Source organism: Dasypus novemcinctus, chromosome 23 (genome assembly GCF_030445035.2).
Source record: "Dasypus novemcinctus isolate mDasNov1 chromosome 23, mDasNov1.1.hap2, whole genome shotgun sequence".
Lineage (NCBI taxonomy): Eukaryota > Metazoa > Chordata > Mammalia > Cingulata > Dasypodidae > Dasypus > Dasypus novemcinctus.
The window spans coordinates 14,896,904-14,910,675 of record NC_080695.1 but is presented as its reverse complement, the minus strand read 5'-3'; the positions used below and the strand labels follow the sequence as shown (position 1 = coordinate 14,910,675).

The window sequence follows — 13,772 nt, the reverse complement described above, 5'->3', positions numbered from 1 at the left end:
TTGAGGACTCTGTAAAATAAATAAAAGTAAACAATAGCTGGCGATTAGAAAAGAAAACCAGAAGTCAAGGTGCCAACAAACTGGTATTGTGTTTCCCTTTCCTTTTTCCTTTTTCCAATATAGATTCCTTCCTACCTGCATTCCAGGATTTAAAGCATCAGACAGAAAGAGTTCCAAGAGAAACCTTCTAATTCTGGCTCCAGGAGCAAGACAGGGGATTCCTACCACCGAAAAAGAGTAGGAAAAAAGTCTCCATTTCTCTTTTTATTTTCTTCCTTCTCACATACTGCAGCTCCTAGGCAATCTTGTAGCAGTGGTGGTAGCAGTGGCAGAAGGGTCCACAGGTGCCTAAAACTGAGTGAGGGGAGGTGTCCTCTCTGATCCTAAGAGATGTGGTCCCTAGAAGGTGGGATGAGCTTCCATTGTTCTCACTCTTGCTTTCGCTCTCTCCCTCTCCTCTAGCTGTTAGGCCCTGGATATAGACAGATTTGCAGGAATGTGCAGCAGAACAGAATAACTTAAGACCCAATTTTACAGCCAGAGGACTGAAGCAGAAGGCCCAGGGAACTGGAAATATTGGGAAGATTGTGGAGAGGGAGAAGCCCAAAAAAGTGACCCTTGTAGAGTTGTTAATGAATTCCTAGTTCACCCCACGCTACACATGATGAATCTAACTCTAAATATCACACCAAAGATTTTGAGAACTAAACTGCAGATTGAGTTCTCAGGTCCTGGACCACCAGCCAAATCCCAGACTGGTCACATGGGACCTGTAGCAGTTTTATATATGGTTATGAATTCCAAAATAGATATTGGATTATGTTTATAATCTGATCTGTGCCTGAGCATAGTTGAGTTATATTTAGGGTGTTGAGTCCCCATCCCTCAGTGGGTGGGGACTCACAGATAAAAGGCATGGCGAAGAACAGAGTTGAGAGTTTCTGATGTTGGAGATTGATGCTGAAGACTTAAGCTGGAGTCCTGAGAAGTCAGCACACAGCGGAAAGAAAAGCCAGCCCCAGGAAGAAAGGAACCTTGAACCCAGAGGAAAGCAAGCCCCAGGAACATAGGAACCCAGGAAGCCTGAACCCTCACAGACGTTGGCAGCTGTCTTGCTCCAACACATGACAATAGACTTTGGTGAGGGAAGTAACTTATGCTTTATGGCCTGGTATCTGTAAGCTCCTACCCCAAATAAATACCCTTTATAATGCCCAGCAGATTTCTGGTATTTTGCATCAGCACCCCTTTAGCTGACTAATACAGGACCCTTGGGAACTGTACTGCAAAAGCTTCAAAAACTGAACTGAGGAAAACAAAACAAAACAAAAATTAAAACAAAACAAAACAGAAAAAGAAACTGAACAGACATTGGAATCAAAAACCTCAGAAGGCTGACCAGAACTTGACACTCAAATCCATCTGGGTCAATTACCTGATAAAACATAAATATCAACATTCTCTATAGACTTTAAATAAGACCTAGAGTGCCATAGCAATATTAAAAATGTTCAGGATAAAATTCATTTGAAAAAATAAATAAGCAACAGACACTAAAGCCAAGATGTCATAGATGTTAGAATTATCAGACAGACTATAAAGCAGCTATTCAAATGGAAAAAACAGACCCAGAAAAAAGATAGAAACTACAAAGAAAAGCCAAATGAAAATCTTAGAATAAAAAATACAATAACCGAAATTAATAACAGATTGGGGAGGCAGATGTGGCAAGCGATTGGGCTCCCACCTACCACAAGGTAGGGGGGAGTCCCTAGTTTGGTGCCCAGTGCCTCCTAAAGAAGACAGTGAGCTGGCAAGATGGGCAGGCATGGCAAGTTAATGCAACAAGATGATGCAACAAGAGACACATGAAGAAAAATATAATTTCAGACAACAAAGCAGGGAACAGAGGCTCCCAGTGCTTCCTAAAGAGGATGTGCAGGACAGCAAGCTGGTGCAATGGGCAGGTACAGTGGGCTGACACAGCAGGATGGCATAACAAGAGACACAAGAAGACAAAACATAATGAAAGACACAGCAAAGCAGGGAAGCTTAAGTGATTAGGTGCCTCCCCCCCATCCTGGGTTCTGTTCCCGGTGCCTCCTAAAAAAATCAAGGAAGATGAACAGACACAGCAGGCACAAACAGTGAGGGGGTGGGGAGAAATGAATAAATAAGATGGATCTTGGGGAAAAAAACAACTCATTGGATGGGGTCAATAGCAGGATGGAAATAAAAGAGGAAAGAATCCATGAATCTATATTATCCAATCTTAAAAACAAAGAAAAAGTGATTTAAAAAATAAGCAAAACCTTAGTTACCTGTGATACAATATCAGAAGGTCTGACATTTGTGTCATCAGAGTTCAAGAAAGAAAGGAGAAAGAGGGCAGTGCAGAAAAAAGTTTGAAAATAATGGCTGAAAATGTCCCAAATTTAGCAAAAGACATAAACCTTCAAATTCTAGTAGCTCAGTGAACTCCAAGCAGAACTAACCCAAGGAAATCCACATCCAGATACATTATAATTAACTACTGAAAATTAAGATGAAGGAAAATTCTTGAAAGCAGCCATAAAAAAGGTATACTTTTAATAAGGACACAGGGAAGTGGATTTGGCTCAACTGATAGAGTGTCCACCTACCACATGGGAGGTCCAGGGTACAAACCCAGGGCCTCCTGACCTACATGGTGAGCTGGCCCACAAGCAGTGCTGATGTGCACAAGGAGTGCCATGCCACGCAGGGGTGTCCCCTGCATAGGGGAGCCCCATGTGCAAGGAATGCACCCTGTAAGGAGAGCTGCCTCATGTGAAACAAGTGCAGCCTGCCCAGGAGTGGCACCACACACACGGAGAGCTGACGCAGCAAGGTGATCCAACAAAAAGAGACACAGGGAAACGGACTTTGGCCCAGTGGTTAGGGCGTCCGTCTACCACATGGGAGGTCCGCAGTTCAAGCCCCGGGCCTCCTTGACCCGTGTGGAGCTGGCCCATGCACAGTGCTGATGCGCGCAAGGAGTGCCGTGCCACACAGGTGTGTCCCCGCGTAGGGGAGCCCCACACGCAAGGGGTGCACCCGTAAGGAGAGCCGCCCAGCGCGAAGGAGGGAGCAGCCTGCCGAGGAATGGCGCTGCCCACACTTCCCGTGCCGCTGACGACAACAGAAGCAGACAAAGAAACAAGACGCAGCAAAAAGACACAGAAAACAGACAACCGGGGGAGGGGAGGGGAGGGGAATTAAATAAATAAAAATAAAATCTTAAAAAAGAAAAGAAAAAAAGAGAGACACAGATTGCTGGTGCCCCTGACAAGAATACAAGTGGACATAGAAGAACACACAGTGAATGGATACAGAGAAGACAATTGGGGGGAGGGGAGATAAATAAAAAAAAAAATAAATCTTTAAAAAAAATTAAAAGGAAACAAAGATGTAATCTAAATATCTTTTTCTCTAAGTAAAAAATACATTAAAAAATTTAAAAAAGGAAACAAAGATTCAAGTGACTATATATTTTTCATTATAATCAAAAGAGAATAGAAGGAAGTGGCACTAAACTTTTAAAAGTGCTGAAAGAAAAGAAATAGTCAATTCAGAATCCTATATCCAGTGAAAATATCCTTCAAAAAATGAAGACAAAATAAAGACATATTCTGATGTAGAGAAACAAAGAGAATATGCCCACAGACCCATTCTAAAAGAATTGTTAAATGCAGTTCTTCAGACAGAAGGAATATTCTACTAGAGGAAAACTTGGAACATCATGAATGAAGGAATAGCAATAGAAGAGGTAAACATTTGGGTAAATATACTAGACTAGTATTCTTTTATTGATATCTTTAAAATATGTTTTATAGGTGAAATGAAAAGTTACAATGTTCTGTTGGGTTTCATTGTAGGATGTATTACAAAAGATAGCAATAACATAAAAGTAAGAAGATAAAGGGATTTAGGTGGTGGTAAGAATTCAATATTCAACTGAAGTGGTAAAATATTGATTCTATATATACTGTTAAAAGGTAATTATGAGGAGCAGATGTGGCTCAAACAGTTGAGTGCCTGCTTCCCACACGGAAGTTCCCGGGTTTGGTCCCTGGTGCCTCCTAAAAACAAACAAACAAACAAAAAAAACAATTAGCAAACAAATGAAAAAACCAACTCAGGGGAGCTGATGTGGCTCAGTGGTTGAGAACAAGCTTCCCATAGACAAGGTCCCAGGTTCAGTCCCCAGCCTGGTACCTAAAAAAAAATGTATATATGTTTATTTTTATACTTTGGATTATAATCCAATAGTACATTGTTTTGTAGCTCAAATTGCTACAGCTTTGACCATTGGGAGCTCTTTCAATTGGCTCCTATGACCCTTTGACATTCTTCCATCATTGTATTTGTTTTTGTTTCTTTTTTAGCATTTCCTGATTTTATGGCACTACAAGGAGTTCCCTGCACTACCCCTAACATAAGACATTTCTCCAAAGAGCCCTAGTTCCTTTTTTTGAAGAATGATATTAGAAACAAAGTTCTGGGTACTGGGGTGGGCTTGTTGCTACAGGAGTGTCATTGTGTCCAGGCCCTCCTAGCTGACAGAGCAAGAAAACACATGTGTGTACACTGGACTATGTTTATAAACATATCTAAAAATAGTTCTCTCTCCCCCCAATATATATCTACATTCTGCTAAATGTGAGTTCATACTGATTTCTCCAACTTTTCTCCAGCACCACATGGATCATTCTCACCATCCCCCCCGCTTGAATATAACCTCCCATTCTAACAGGGAGAAACCTGCTGAGAAACCATCCACCATCTATTTACTTAATTGTTCAATTCCAGTCCACAGCAAAGTTTCTTTCCCATACCCCTGTGGAAATCAACTTTAACAACTAGTGCACAGTGCTTCTGTACAGTTCTTTTTGCCGTTAGTCTTACAGTCTACGGTCATTTCCAAAGTTATTTAGGTCAGCAAATTTTCTCACACTCCCTTCAGCAAGATTATTTCATATATTTGTAACATAGTTAGATTCTTTCCTCATAGTCTGCGGGATTCCCCCAACTTTCTAAATGTTTTATTTTTAATTTGCATGCAGTAAGGTTCACTCTCTGTGATAAAAAGTTCCATGGATTTTAAGTAATGCATAGTATCATGTATGTGCAATTATAGAACTACATAGAATCAGTTCACTACTCTAAAATTGCTCTTCAGGACGGCGGACTTGGCCCAGTGGTTAGGGCGTCTGTCTATCACATGGGAGGTCCGCGGTTCAAACCCGGGGCCTCCTTGACCCATGTGGAGCTGGCCCATGCGCAGTGCTGATGTGCGCAAGGAGTGCCGTGCCACACAGGGGTGTCCCCTGCGTAGGGGAGCCCCACGTGCAAGGAGTGCGCCCCGTAAGGAGAGCTGCCCAGCGCGAAAGGAAGTGCAGCCTACCTAAGAATGGCACCACCCACACCGAGAAATGACACAAAAATATGATGCAGCACAAAGAAACAGATTCCTGTGCCGCTGACAACAACAGAAGCGGACAAAGAAGATGCAGCAAATAGACACAGAGAACAGACAACCAGGGTGGGGGGGAAGGGGAGAGAAATAAATAAATAAATCTTAAAAAATAAAATAAAATAAAATTGCTCTTCAATCTTCCCCCCTCCTTAAATCCTGGACACCAATTGTCCTTTTACTGACACCATAGTTTTGCATTTTCCCAATGTCATATAAATGGAATCATACAACATGTAGTCTTTAAGACTGGCTTCTTTCTCTTAGCAATATGTATTTAAAGTTCATTGGTGTTTTTGCGTGGCTTGAGAAATCATTCCTTTTGATCACTGAAGAGGATTGAATATTGTGGATGTGCCAGTTTGTTCATCCATTCACCTATAGGAAGACATCTCGGTTGCTTCCAGTTTTTGTCAGTTATGATTAAAGTTGATGTAAACATTCACATGGAAGTTTCATATGGACCTAAGTTTTCAAATCAGTTGGGTAGAAGTACAATTGCTGGGTTGTATGGAAAGACTATTGGCATAAGGATAAACATATAGACCAATGGAATAGAATTGAGAATCCAGAAATAATCCTTAAAACGATGGTCAATTGATTTTTAATAAATTTGCCAAAGCCATTAAATGGAGAAAAATAGTCTTCAACAAGTGCTACTGGGACTACTGGATATTCACATGCAAAAGAATTAATTTGGACACCTATGTCACACCACATACATAAATTATCAAAAAAATTGATCAAAAACCTGAATGTAAGGGTTAAAACTATAAAACTTTTAGAAGGAAACATATGTAAATCTTCATGACTTTAAATTAGGCAATAGTTTCTTAAATATGGAAAGAAGACAAGAAACCAAAGAAAAAATAGATAAACTGGACTTCATCAAAATTACTTTTATAACAACTTGACCAAAACTCTCACAGAATTTTGAAACCCATTAAAACAAAGTTTAATGAGAAAAGAACTACTTTCCTGCATCAAAAGCTTTCTTAGGAAAACTAAAAGATAAGCCACAGAATGGGGAAAAAATTTTGCAAATAATATATCTAATAAGGATCTAGTATCCAGAATATATAAAAGAACTCTTATAACACAACAACAAAAAGACAAGCCCAATTAAAAAATGGCAAGAGGGAAGCAGATGTGGCTCGAGCAGCTGGGCTCCTGCCTACCACATGAGGGATGCCGAGTTCAGCTCTTGGTGCCTCCTAAAAAGAAGATAAGCAAGACAGAGAACTGACGTGATGGCCTGGCGCAACCAAGAGACACAACGAGGAAACACAATGAGAGACACAACAAGCAGGGAGCAGAGGTGGCCCAAGTGATTGGGCACCACCCTCTAACAAAGGCAGGCCCCAGGTTTGGTTCCTGGTGCCTCCTAAAAAGCAGACAAGCAGACATGGAGAGCAGACAACGAGGGCAAAACAACGAGGTGGGGGAGAAAAAAATAAAATAAAGAAATCTTTTTTAAAAAACGGCAAAAAATTTGATTAGACCTATATTCAAAAAAGATATGCAAACGGACAATAGGATATGAAAAGATGTTCATTGTCTTTAGCCATCAGGGAAATACAAATCAAAATGATGATATACCACTTACTAACCACTAGGATGGCTATAATTTAAAAAAATAACAAACATTGGCAAAGACGTGGAGAAATTGGAACCCCTATAAATTGCTGGTGGGAATGTAAAAGGGTGTGTAGCTGCTGTGGAAAATTGGCAGTTTCTCAAAAAGTTAACCACAGAGTTAACAGGGAGTGACTACTTAATATGCCTTTGGGGTGATGAAAACGTTTTGGAATTAGGTAGTGGTAATGAATGGATGTACAACATTTGGATGTACTATCTCTCAGGGAATTATTCACTTTAAAATGTTTAATTTTAAGTTATGTGACTTATACCTTAGTAAAAACAAAAAAATTAATGGGGGGCATACATGAAAGAGGGACTCCAAATGGTGGCATCTGCTGTGCCCTTGGTCTGCTCTTGCTGGGCTCTGGCTATGGTCAGCAAGCAGGTCTTTATGAAACACCTGCGAGTGGGCAGAGGAAACGTTGTTGCCAAAGTGTCCCTTTGGGCACCAAATGTCTTTCCCCCGGAAAGACACTTCCTGTCTCAGGGAGGAATGACTTGGGATTCAGAAGGAGAAAACAAGGCTCGGTAACTGCTCTTGGTTGAGAGCTGCCGGGCAGCGCGGGCGGAGGGGGCGCTTCTACAGTGAGCCCGGAGGCCAGGGCTGTCCTGGACGGGAATGGCCAAGAGACTCCAGGAAAGAGTCCTGATGTTCAGACTTGAGCCGTCGGCAGTAAGAGGACACTCTTTTCTGAGTGGTGCTGAGTTACAGGGTTATACTGAGCTGCTGCTGTGCTGGTGACAGTGCGGGAAACGCACCAAGCAGGGAAGGAGAATTCAGCAGGAATCCGAGCGCTTTGTGGTCAAGGGGCCATGAGCCCCCGAACGCACAGTGGGCACCTGCAGGAATCTTAGCCAGATAATGAAGGGACATGAGGTTCAGACACCTGGAAGGCCAGAGCGGCTGGCTGTGACACATGCTGGAGGGCTGAGGACAGTCATAGGTCACAGGACTCTGTCTCTGGGGGCAGCAGGAAATGTAGGACAACAGAGTGGTCACTGGAACTGCAGGCCGCACTGTCTCCAGCATCAGGAAAGCCAGCAGCAGCGTCGGCATCTACTGAGCAGGGCAGGGAGGGGCACTGATTTCCTGGAAGCTTCTGCCGGCGGACTCTGGAACCAAGCCTGTGAAAACTGCGCCAGTGACCCCAGAGAATTTGGGTGAGAAGGTACGATCAGGGGTTCTTCAAAGGAAATGCTTTAGACACCAAGCCCCACCCCTGGCTCTTAGAGATCCTTCCTCAGCCTCTCTCTTGTCCTGGGCATAAATCCCCACTTACTGAAGGCTAGGAAGAAGGTCCAATCACAGGGCTTCCTGCTGAGCCACGTGTCTTCATAACTCTGAAAAGTAGAGAAGCGAGCATGAGCTGAGACTCGTTCTCCGTGGGAAGGGACCTAAGTGGAATTGCAGGAGGTTCTCAATCACTCTGACCCTGGTTCATTGGAAGGAAACGTTACAGTGGTGGGGACGGGACCTGGAGATAGATTGAGGGCAGTGGTTAGAACGCATCTGACTGAAGCCTGGCTTTCTAGGTTACACCATGTGGAAGTTGTACTTCCCAGAAGGGAGAGGAACCTGACCTGGGAGGAAATCATTAGGATGGAGAAGGAAGAAAGAGGGTCACCTGTGTCCATCTCACCTGCTTCTGGGCGCTGCTCTTTTGTTCCCACCACTGGGCAGTTAGTTGGTTCCTTGTGTCTTCTGGGGCTCTTTGAAGTGGGGAAGTAGTTAGAACACTTGTGCTTCAATGTCCTCCACCATCTCCCCAGGCCCAGGAGCACAAGCTCCAAAAGGGTGAGGCAGAGACAGAGCCCGCTGACCCCAAACATGGCCTTTAGGAAGATGGACTGCTCAGAGGCGCGGGACGAGACGCAGGTTATGCTGCCAAAGCAAGGCTCTTTGCGACATGAAGAGGAGCTGGGCATGTGGACCCCATAGAGGTGGTACTGCCCCGCCAGGGTGGCCCCCTCCAGGACCACCCGAGCCCCCAGCTGAGCCACATAGGCCCAGAGCAGCCTGCGGCCCCTGGACCCGGCAGCCACTCGGCCACCATCCCCCTCGACGGCCAGCGTGTCCTCTTCCTTCTCCTTTCCCGGTTCCTCCCAGTGCCAGAGCACGTGGTACAGGGTGAAGGCCAAGTAGAGGGCGCCGGGCACGGCCGCCAGCATCACCTGGAAGGCCCAGAAGCGCAGCGGGGAGAGCAGCCGGAGGGCATCCAAGCAGGCGGCCTTGCACCCTGGCTGCTGGGTGTTGCACTCGAATTCGCTCTGCTCGTCCGTGAAGACCCCAGGCCCGCAGGCAGCCAGCAGCGCCACGCGGAAGCCCAGGAGCCCGGGGAGCAGGAGGCGCCCCACGGGGCTGGAGTGGCGGCTCTCCTCGGCCAGCAGCCGCCTCAGGAAGCGCCCGCACATCCTGGCCTGGAGCAGAGGACAATGGTCACCAAAAGCATGCTGCTCACTGGCCTTTAGAGTGAGCTCCAGGCCCTCTCCACTCTTATTTAAGGATGGGGAAGGCAAACCTTTTTGCTCCCCTCCAAGATCTGGTGGATCAAACACCAAGACTGTGACTGCACTATCTGCCAGCTGATGAAATTATTTGTGTAAAATAATAATAGTGTTTGTGGGTGTAGCTCTCTCTACGTCTTCCCCTTCTGGATTGCTCAAGTGGAGAGGAACTCGACACGCATCTCAGGGTAGGAGGAGATCAGGGTCTGCCTGTGTCTCTCTTTCCCTCTTTCCCTCTCACCTGCTTCCAAAGGCTAAATTGTAAGAGACCAGGAGCACAGGTGTAGCTCAGTGGCTGAGTGCCTGTTTCACATGTACGAGGTCCCAGGTTCAATCCCCGGTACCTCCTTTTTAAAAACAATAATAAAAAAGAGAGACCAGAGTGGCTTTTTGGATTACTTGTCTTTTGAAACCTTTTGTTCCCCCAGGTGAGGGCTGCCAGGCCTGGGGCTACGCCCATCAGCTCCACCCAATCAGCGCTGACCCTGGGGGAAACGAGCCTCTGCTGTCTGCTGTCCTCTGGTTCCAGCCCTCAGGGCTAGCAGTTGTATCTGGGATGGCCTGGGCTCCAATCACGGTGGTTAGATTGAGACACAGTGAGCTTTGGGGGCTCAGAGGAGGATGTGGGTGAAGCAGGCAGCAAGTCTCAAGGTTTTTTTTAAGTCAGATGCTCTTTAGACATAACCAGTTTAGGAAAGAGAGAAAAAAATAGTTTGAAGGAAACCCAGAGTTAAATGCAATGAGGTTTGGGGCCAAAACCAGAGCTGACTGGATAAAAATCTGAAATCTGTCTCTCCTTTGCCTTTGCTCCTTGGGCCCATCTCTCCCTCATGGTCAGAGGCAGGTTTCAGAAATACTTCAATTCCCTGGTCAAAATGCCATCCTACTACGAGCCCACATGTGCGCTCTGCGCCTTTGCCAGCAGCCTTCCTCGACCCCAGCAATTTCAGATGTCCCTACTTTAGTCCAAGCTCCTACATGCCCCACTCCCTGCTCGGAAGACCACACGATCCTCATTCCACAGAGAACAGAGGCTCTTGGACGTGAGACCCCTGCCCTGCCTCTCTTTTCCCTTCATGCTTCCTCCTCCTCCGTGGTCTTAGAAGGGACCTCTCCAAGGCTATTCTCCCTTCCGTGTCCTTGAGTCTCTCCTTAGCTGAGAAAGCACTTAGAGGAGGACCCGGGGCAGGGGGAAGGGGTGAGTAGTTCTGCAATAAACTAAGTTTTGTTTGGGGGGGAATTGAGATCGACAGAGAACTGAGGGGAAGGAGTTGGGGGGCTGGTGATGCCTGGGGCTGGTCAGTCTTTGCTGGGGGGTGGGCATGGCTGTCCTGTTCACTGTAGAATGTTGCTCCTCCCCCACCCCCACTGTGACAACTACGATGTCTCCCGACATTGCTAAATGTCTCTTGGGAGGGGACACACATTCACCCCAGTTGGGAAGCACTGCCTTAGGGCAGCACTGGCAGTGCCAGGGCTCTGTTCCTGGTCTGCTTCCAGCACTCTAAAGTGAGCTCTCCGTGCCAGCCCAGCCCAGAGCGCTTTTCCAGCTTCCATGTGGAGGGGCCATAGTCACCTGCCCAGCCCCCCTTCCAGGCTGGTCTCCCACCCTCCCTGGACCAGCCCCGTCTGTGAGGGCTCCTGCAAGCCCTGCCCGCCTCCTAAATCTGCGGGGTTCCTGGACTTCGGGGAGGGAGCCCCGGGCTCCGAGGAAGCCTGCCCCGCTCTCCGGGTTGCCCCACTAAATGCTAACGTGGTAAATTCTCAAGCCTTGCTCGCAGCCTCATCTCCTTTCCAAGCGCAGGCCCCGCACCCTCTAAACCAGGGGTCCTTAACCTTTTTTGTTCCACGGACCCCTTTGCCAGTCAGGTGAACACCACGGACCCCTAGCTAAGGCTGTGCTCTACTGTGTATTGTTTAATAAATATCTCACACCCGCGCCAACACGTCCCCACAAGAATAATGCTTTTTTGAATTTCAATTCAAGCTCACAGACCCCTGGTCTAAGCACATTTCCAGCAGACCTGGACTTTGACACAGAGCAGGCCTGGCATGCTCCCTGTGTCAGGAATTCGAGTACCTTCCAGGGACCCTAAGTGTCTCTCCCTCGCCCACCCCAGGCCCCTCACCGGACACCCAAATGCGCTCCGAGAGGCTCTCAGACCCCAGCTGAGGGCACCAGAGCCCTAGATGGAGCTTTGGGGTCTGAAAGGGAGAAGGGGTGAAAGCAGGACAAGAGGACTTGCCTGAGAAGCCTTATGCTGGGGCCGGCTACCACCACACACGTTCAGGGGCCGTATCGCCCACCAAAGCCCGCGGGCCAGAGGGCGTTTCTACACGGCCGGAGCCTTAGCAGCTTCCCGCCTCCTTCCCCTGCTTTCCCGGGACCCTGCGGCCTCCCCCATCGGCTCAGCAGCCCCCAGCCCACCTGCTCACTCTCTGAGACATGCACGCCCCCCCCCCTGCCCCCCGCCCCCCCAGAGCCCCCAGCCCAGCTTCAGGGAAGGGGATGCTTCCATAGCCCCAGGCTCAGCTCTGGAGACAAGGCTCGGCCTTGGGGACACAGCTCTGTTTTGAGAAGCGGAAAAAAATGATTTGCAAATTAATTTCTTTGGGAGAGGCATGGCAGGATCTGAGCCCTGCCAAGATTTTGGTCAGGGAATCAATAGCCCTGAGTGCAAGAGCTGACAGAGGAGAGAAAGCCCAGCGTTTCAGACTTTCAAATATGTAGACCAATGTTTTTTTTTAAGGGTTTTTCCTAAGTCTCTCTTTCTTTTGGAGAGGATTCTGGCAGAAGCCCACTCTGAGGGTCAAGGTGTGAGGGCTGCCCTCCCACCCCGCTCAGCCCGGGAGACGTTCTCCATGCTTCTCCTCATGTGTGGTCCCCGGCACTGTCAGGAATGCAGAGTCTCAGGCCCTGACTCACTAAAGCACGCCCCGGTGTTGCTAAGGGCCCTGTGATGGGGGCACAGGGCAGCCCCCCGCCGCAGCGACCGTGCACTCACCCCGCAGCCTGGAGGAGACGCAGCCACAGACGGGGAGGACGAGAGGAGAGCCTCGCGAAGCCGCCGAGCGCCGCTGCCAGGCCCTGCCCGCTACCGCCCACGTGTCCCCCGCCCCGTGTCATTCCTGGCAGCCCCAGGGAAGGGTGAAAGGGCTGCTCTGGGGGCCCGGGCTGCGGCTCCAGGGCGGTTCTGGAGAGAAACTCTGTTCTGTTTTCCAAGTTCAGTGAAACGGGGACCCCCGGGACATCCTGGAAGGGGCGCCCCGTGCTGGGCCGACCGCTTCCCGCACCAGGGGCCCCAGACACGTTCCCGGGTGCGCGTTCCTGCGTCCTTGCACGGCTTGACCCTGTGCCTTCTTAGTTCTCCCCCGTGTAATCTGCGGCTCTCCCCCCGAGCGCTGTGCGGAGTCCAACTGCCACCCTCGACCCCCCCGATCGCGAGGTCCCCCCAATAAACCAGGTCATGCTCCGTGTGTCTTCCCGAGGCTTCCTGGGACTCTGGAGCCAGGGGACACCCCGGGAGCAAAGAAGGCTGATGTCTGCAGGAGCACAGCTGGCGAGCAGACTCTGGGTGAGCGGGGAGATCCCGGGGAACCCCACAGCCTCCATGTGGGGGGCTGTGGTGTGGGCCTCAGACACTCGGGGGCCAGTGTGTGAGGACAGGGACGCCCCGAAAACACCAGAGGGCCTGACCGAGGTCCTAGAAGCTCTTGGCGTGGGAAAGAAAAAGAAGGCGAGAGGGGAAGTGGCTGTGGGCCTAGGGTGGCCGTGGTTGAGCCACACAGGGTGGCCGAGGCCAATGTCCACCAACTGGAACCACAGCCGGGTTTAGGAAAGGACGTGCGAGCTGCAGCGCCAACAATGCAGAATCAATGACTGCCAAGGTCAAAGAGCGGGACGCTTATTGAACATAAATGATTTTCCTGAAAAAAAAAAATCAAAGAGCGGGATGCACCGTGGAAACCTTGGCCTGCTGGTGGCCCCCACCGCCAAGCCGCAGTGGGACCCACGGAAGTGGGGTCCCTGGGAGAGTAGCACATTGGCTGAGGTGGGCACGAGGAAGTAGATTGGGAAGAAGAAATCGAGGTGGCCTGCAGGCCAGGCCTCTTAGGACGACAAAAGTGGATC

General features: G+C 48.5%; 1 protein-coding gene across 4 annotated transcripts; it reads right to left on the bottom strand.

Moving 5' to 3' along the window:
* Nucleotides 1–3,794: 3,794 nt before the first annotated feature.
* On the bottom strand, nt 3,795–12,789 carry LOC101410718 (gap junction gamma-3 protein). 4 transcript variants are annotated; one of them, XM_071211158.1, is made up of 5 exons: nt 12,646–12,789; nt 8,776–9,553; nt 8,416–8,476; nt 8,023–8,269; nt 3,795–4,100 (listed from the first exon to the last, which is right to left on the bottom strand). In XM_071211158.1, exons 2-3 carry the CDS (start codon nt 9,545–9,547, stop codon nt 8,469–8,471), a joined length of 780 nt encoding a protein of 259 aa, XP_071067259.1. In that variant the 5' UTR covers nt 9,548–9,553; nt 12,646–12,789; the 3' UTR covers nt 3,795–4,100; nt 8,023–8,269; nt 8,416–8,468. The 4 variants fall into 4 exon arrangements, with proteins under 4 accessions (XP_071067259.1, XP_071067260.1, XP_012380562.1 ...); XM_071211159.1 differs by having other exon boundaries at nt 8,023–8,195; XM_012525108.3 differs by lacking the exon at nt 8,023–8,269.
* Nucleotides 12,790–13,772: the final 983 nt, after the last annotated feature.

What these genes read in the sequence shown, in the direction of transcription:
- LOC101410718 (XM_012525107.3), bottom strand. Translation starts at nt 9,547, where the DNA reads ATGTGCGGGCGCTTCCTGAGGCGGCTGCTGGCCGAGGAGAGCCGCCAC. An exon ending in AGAGCAGCGCCCAGAAGCAG is followed by an intron (nt 4,101 to 8,775) that starts GTGAGATGGACA and finishes GTTTGTTTTTAG; the next exon opens with GAGGCACCAGGGACCAAACC.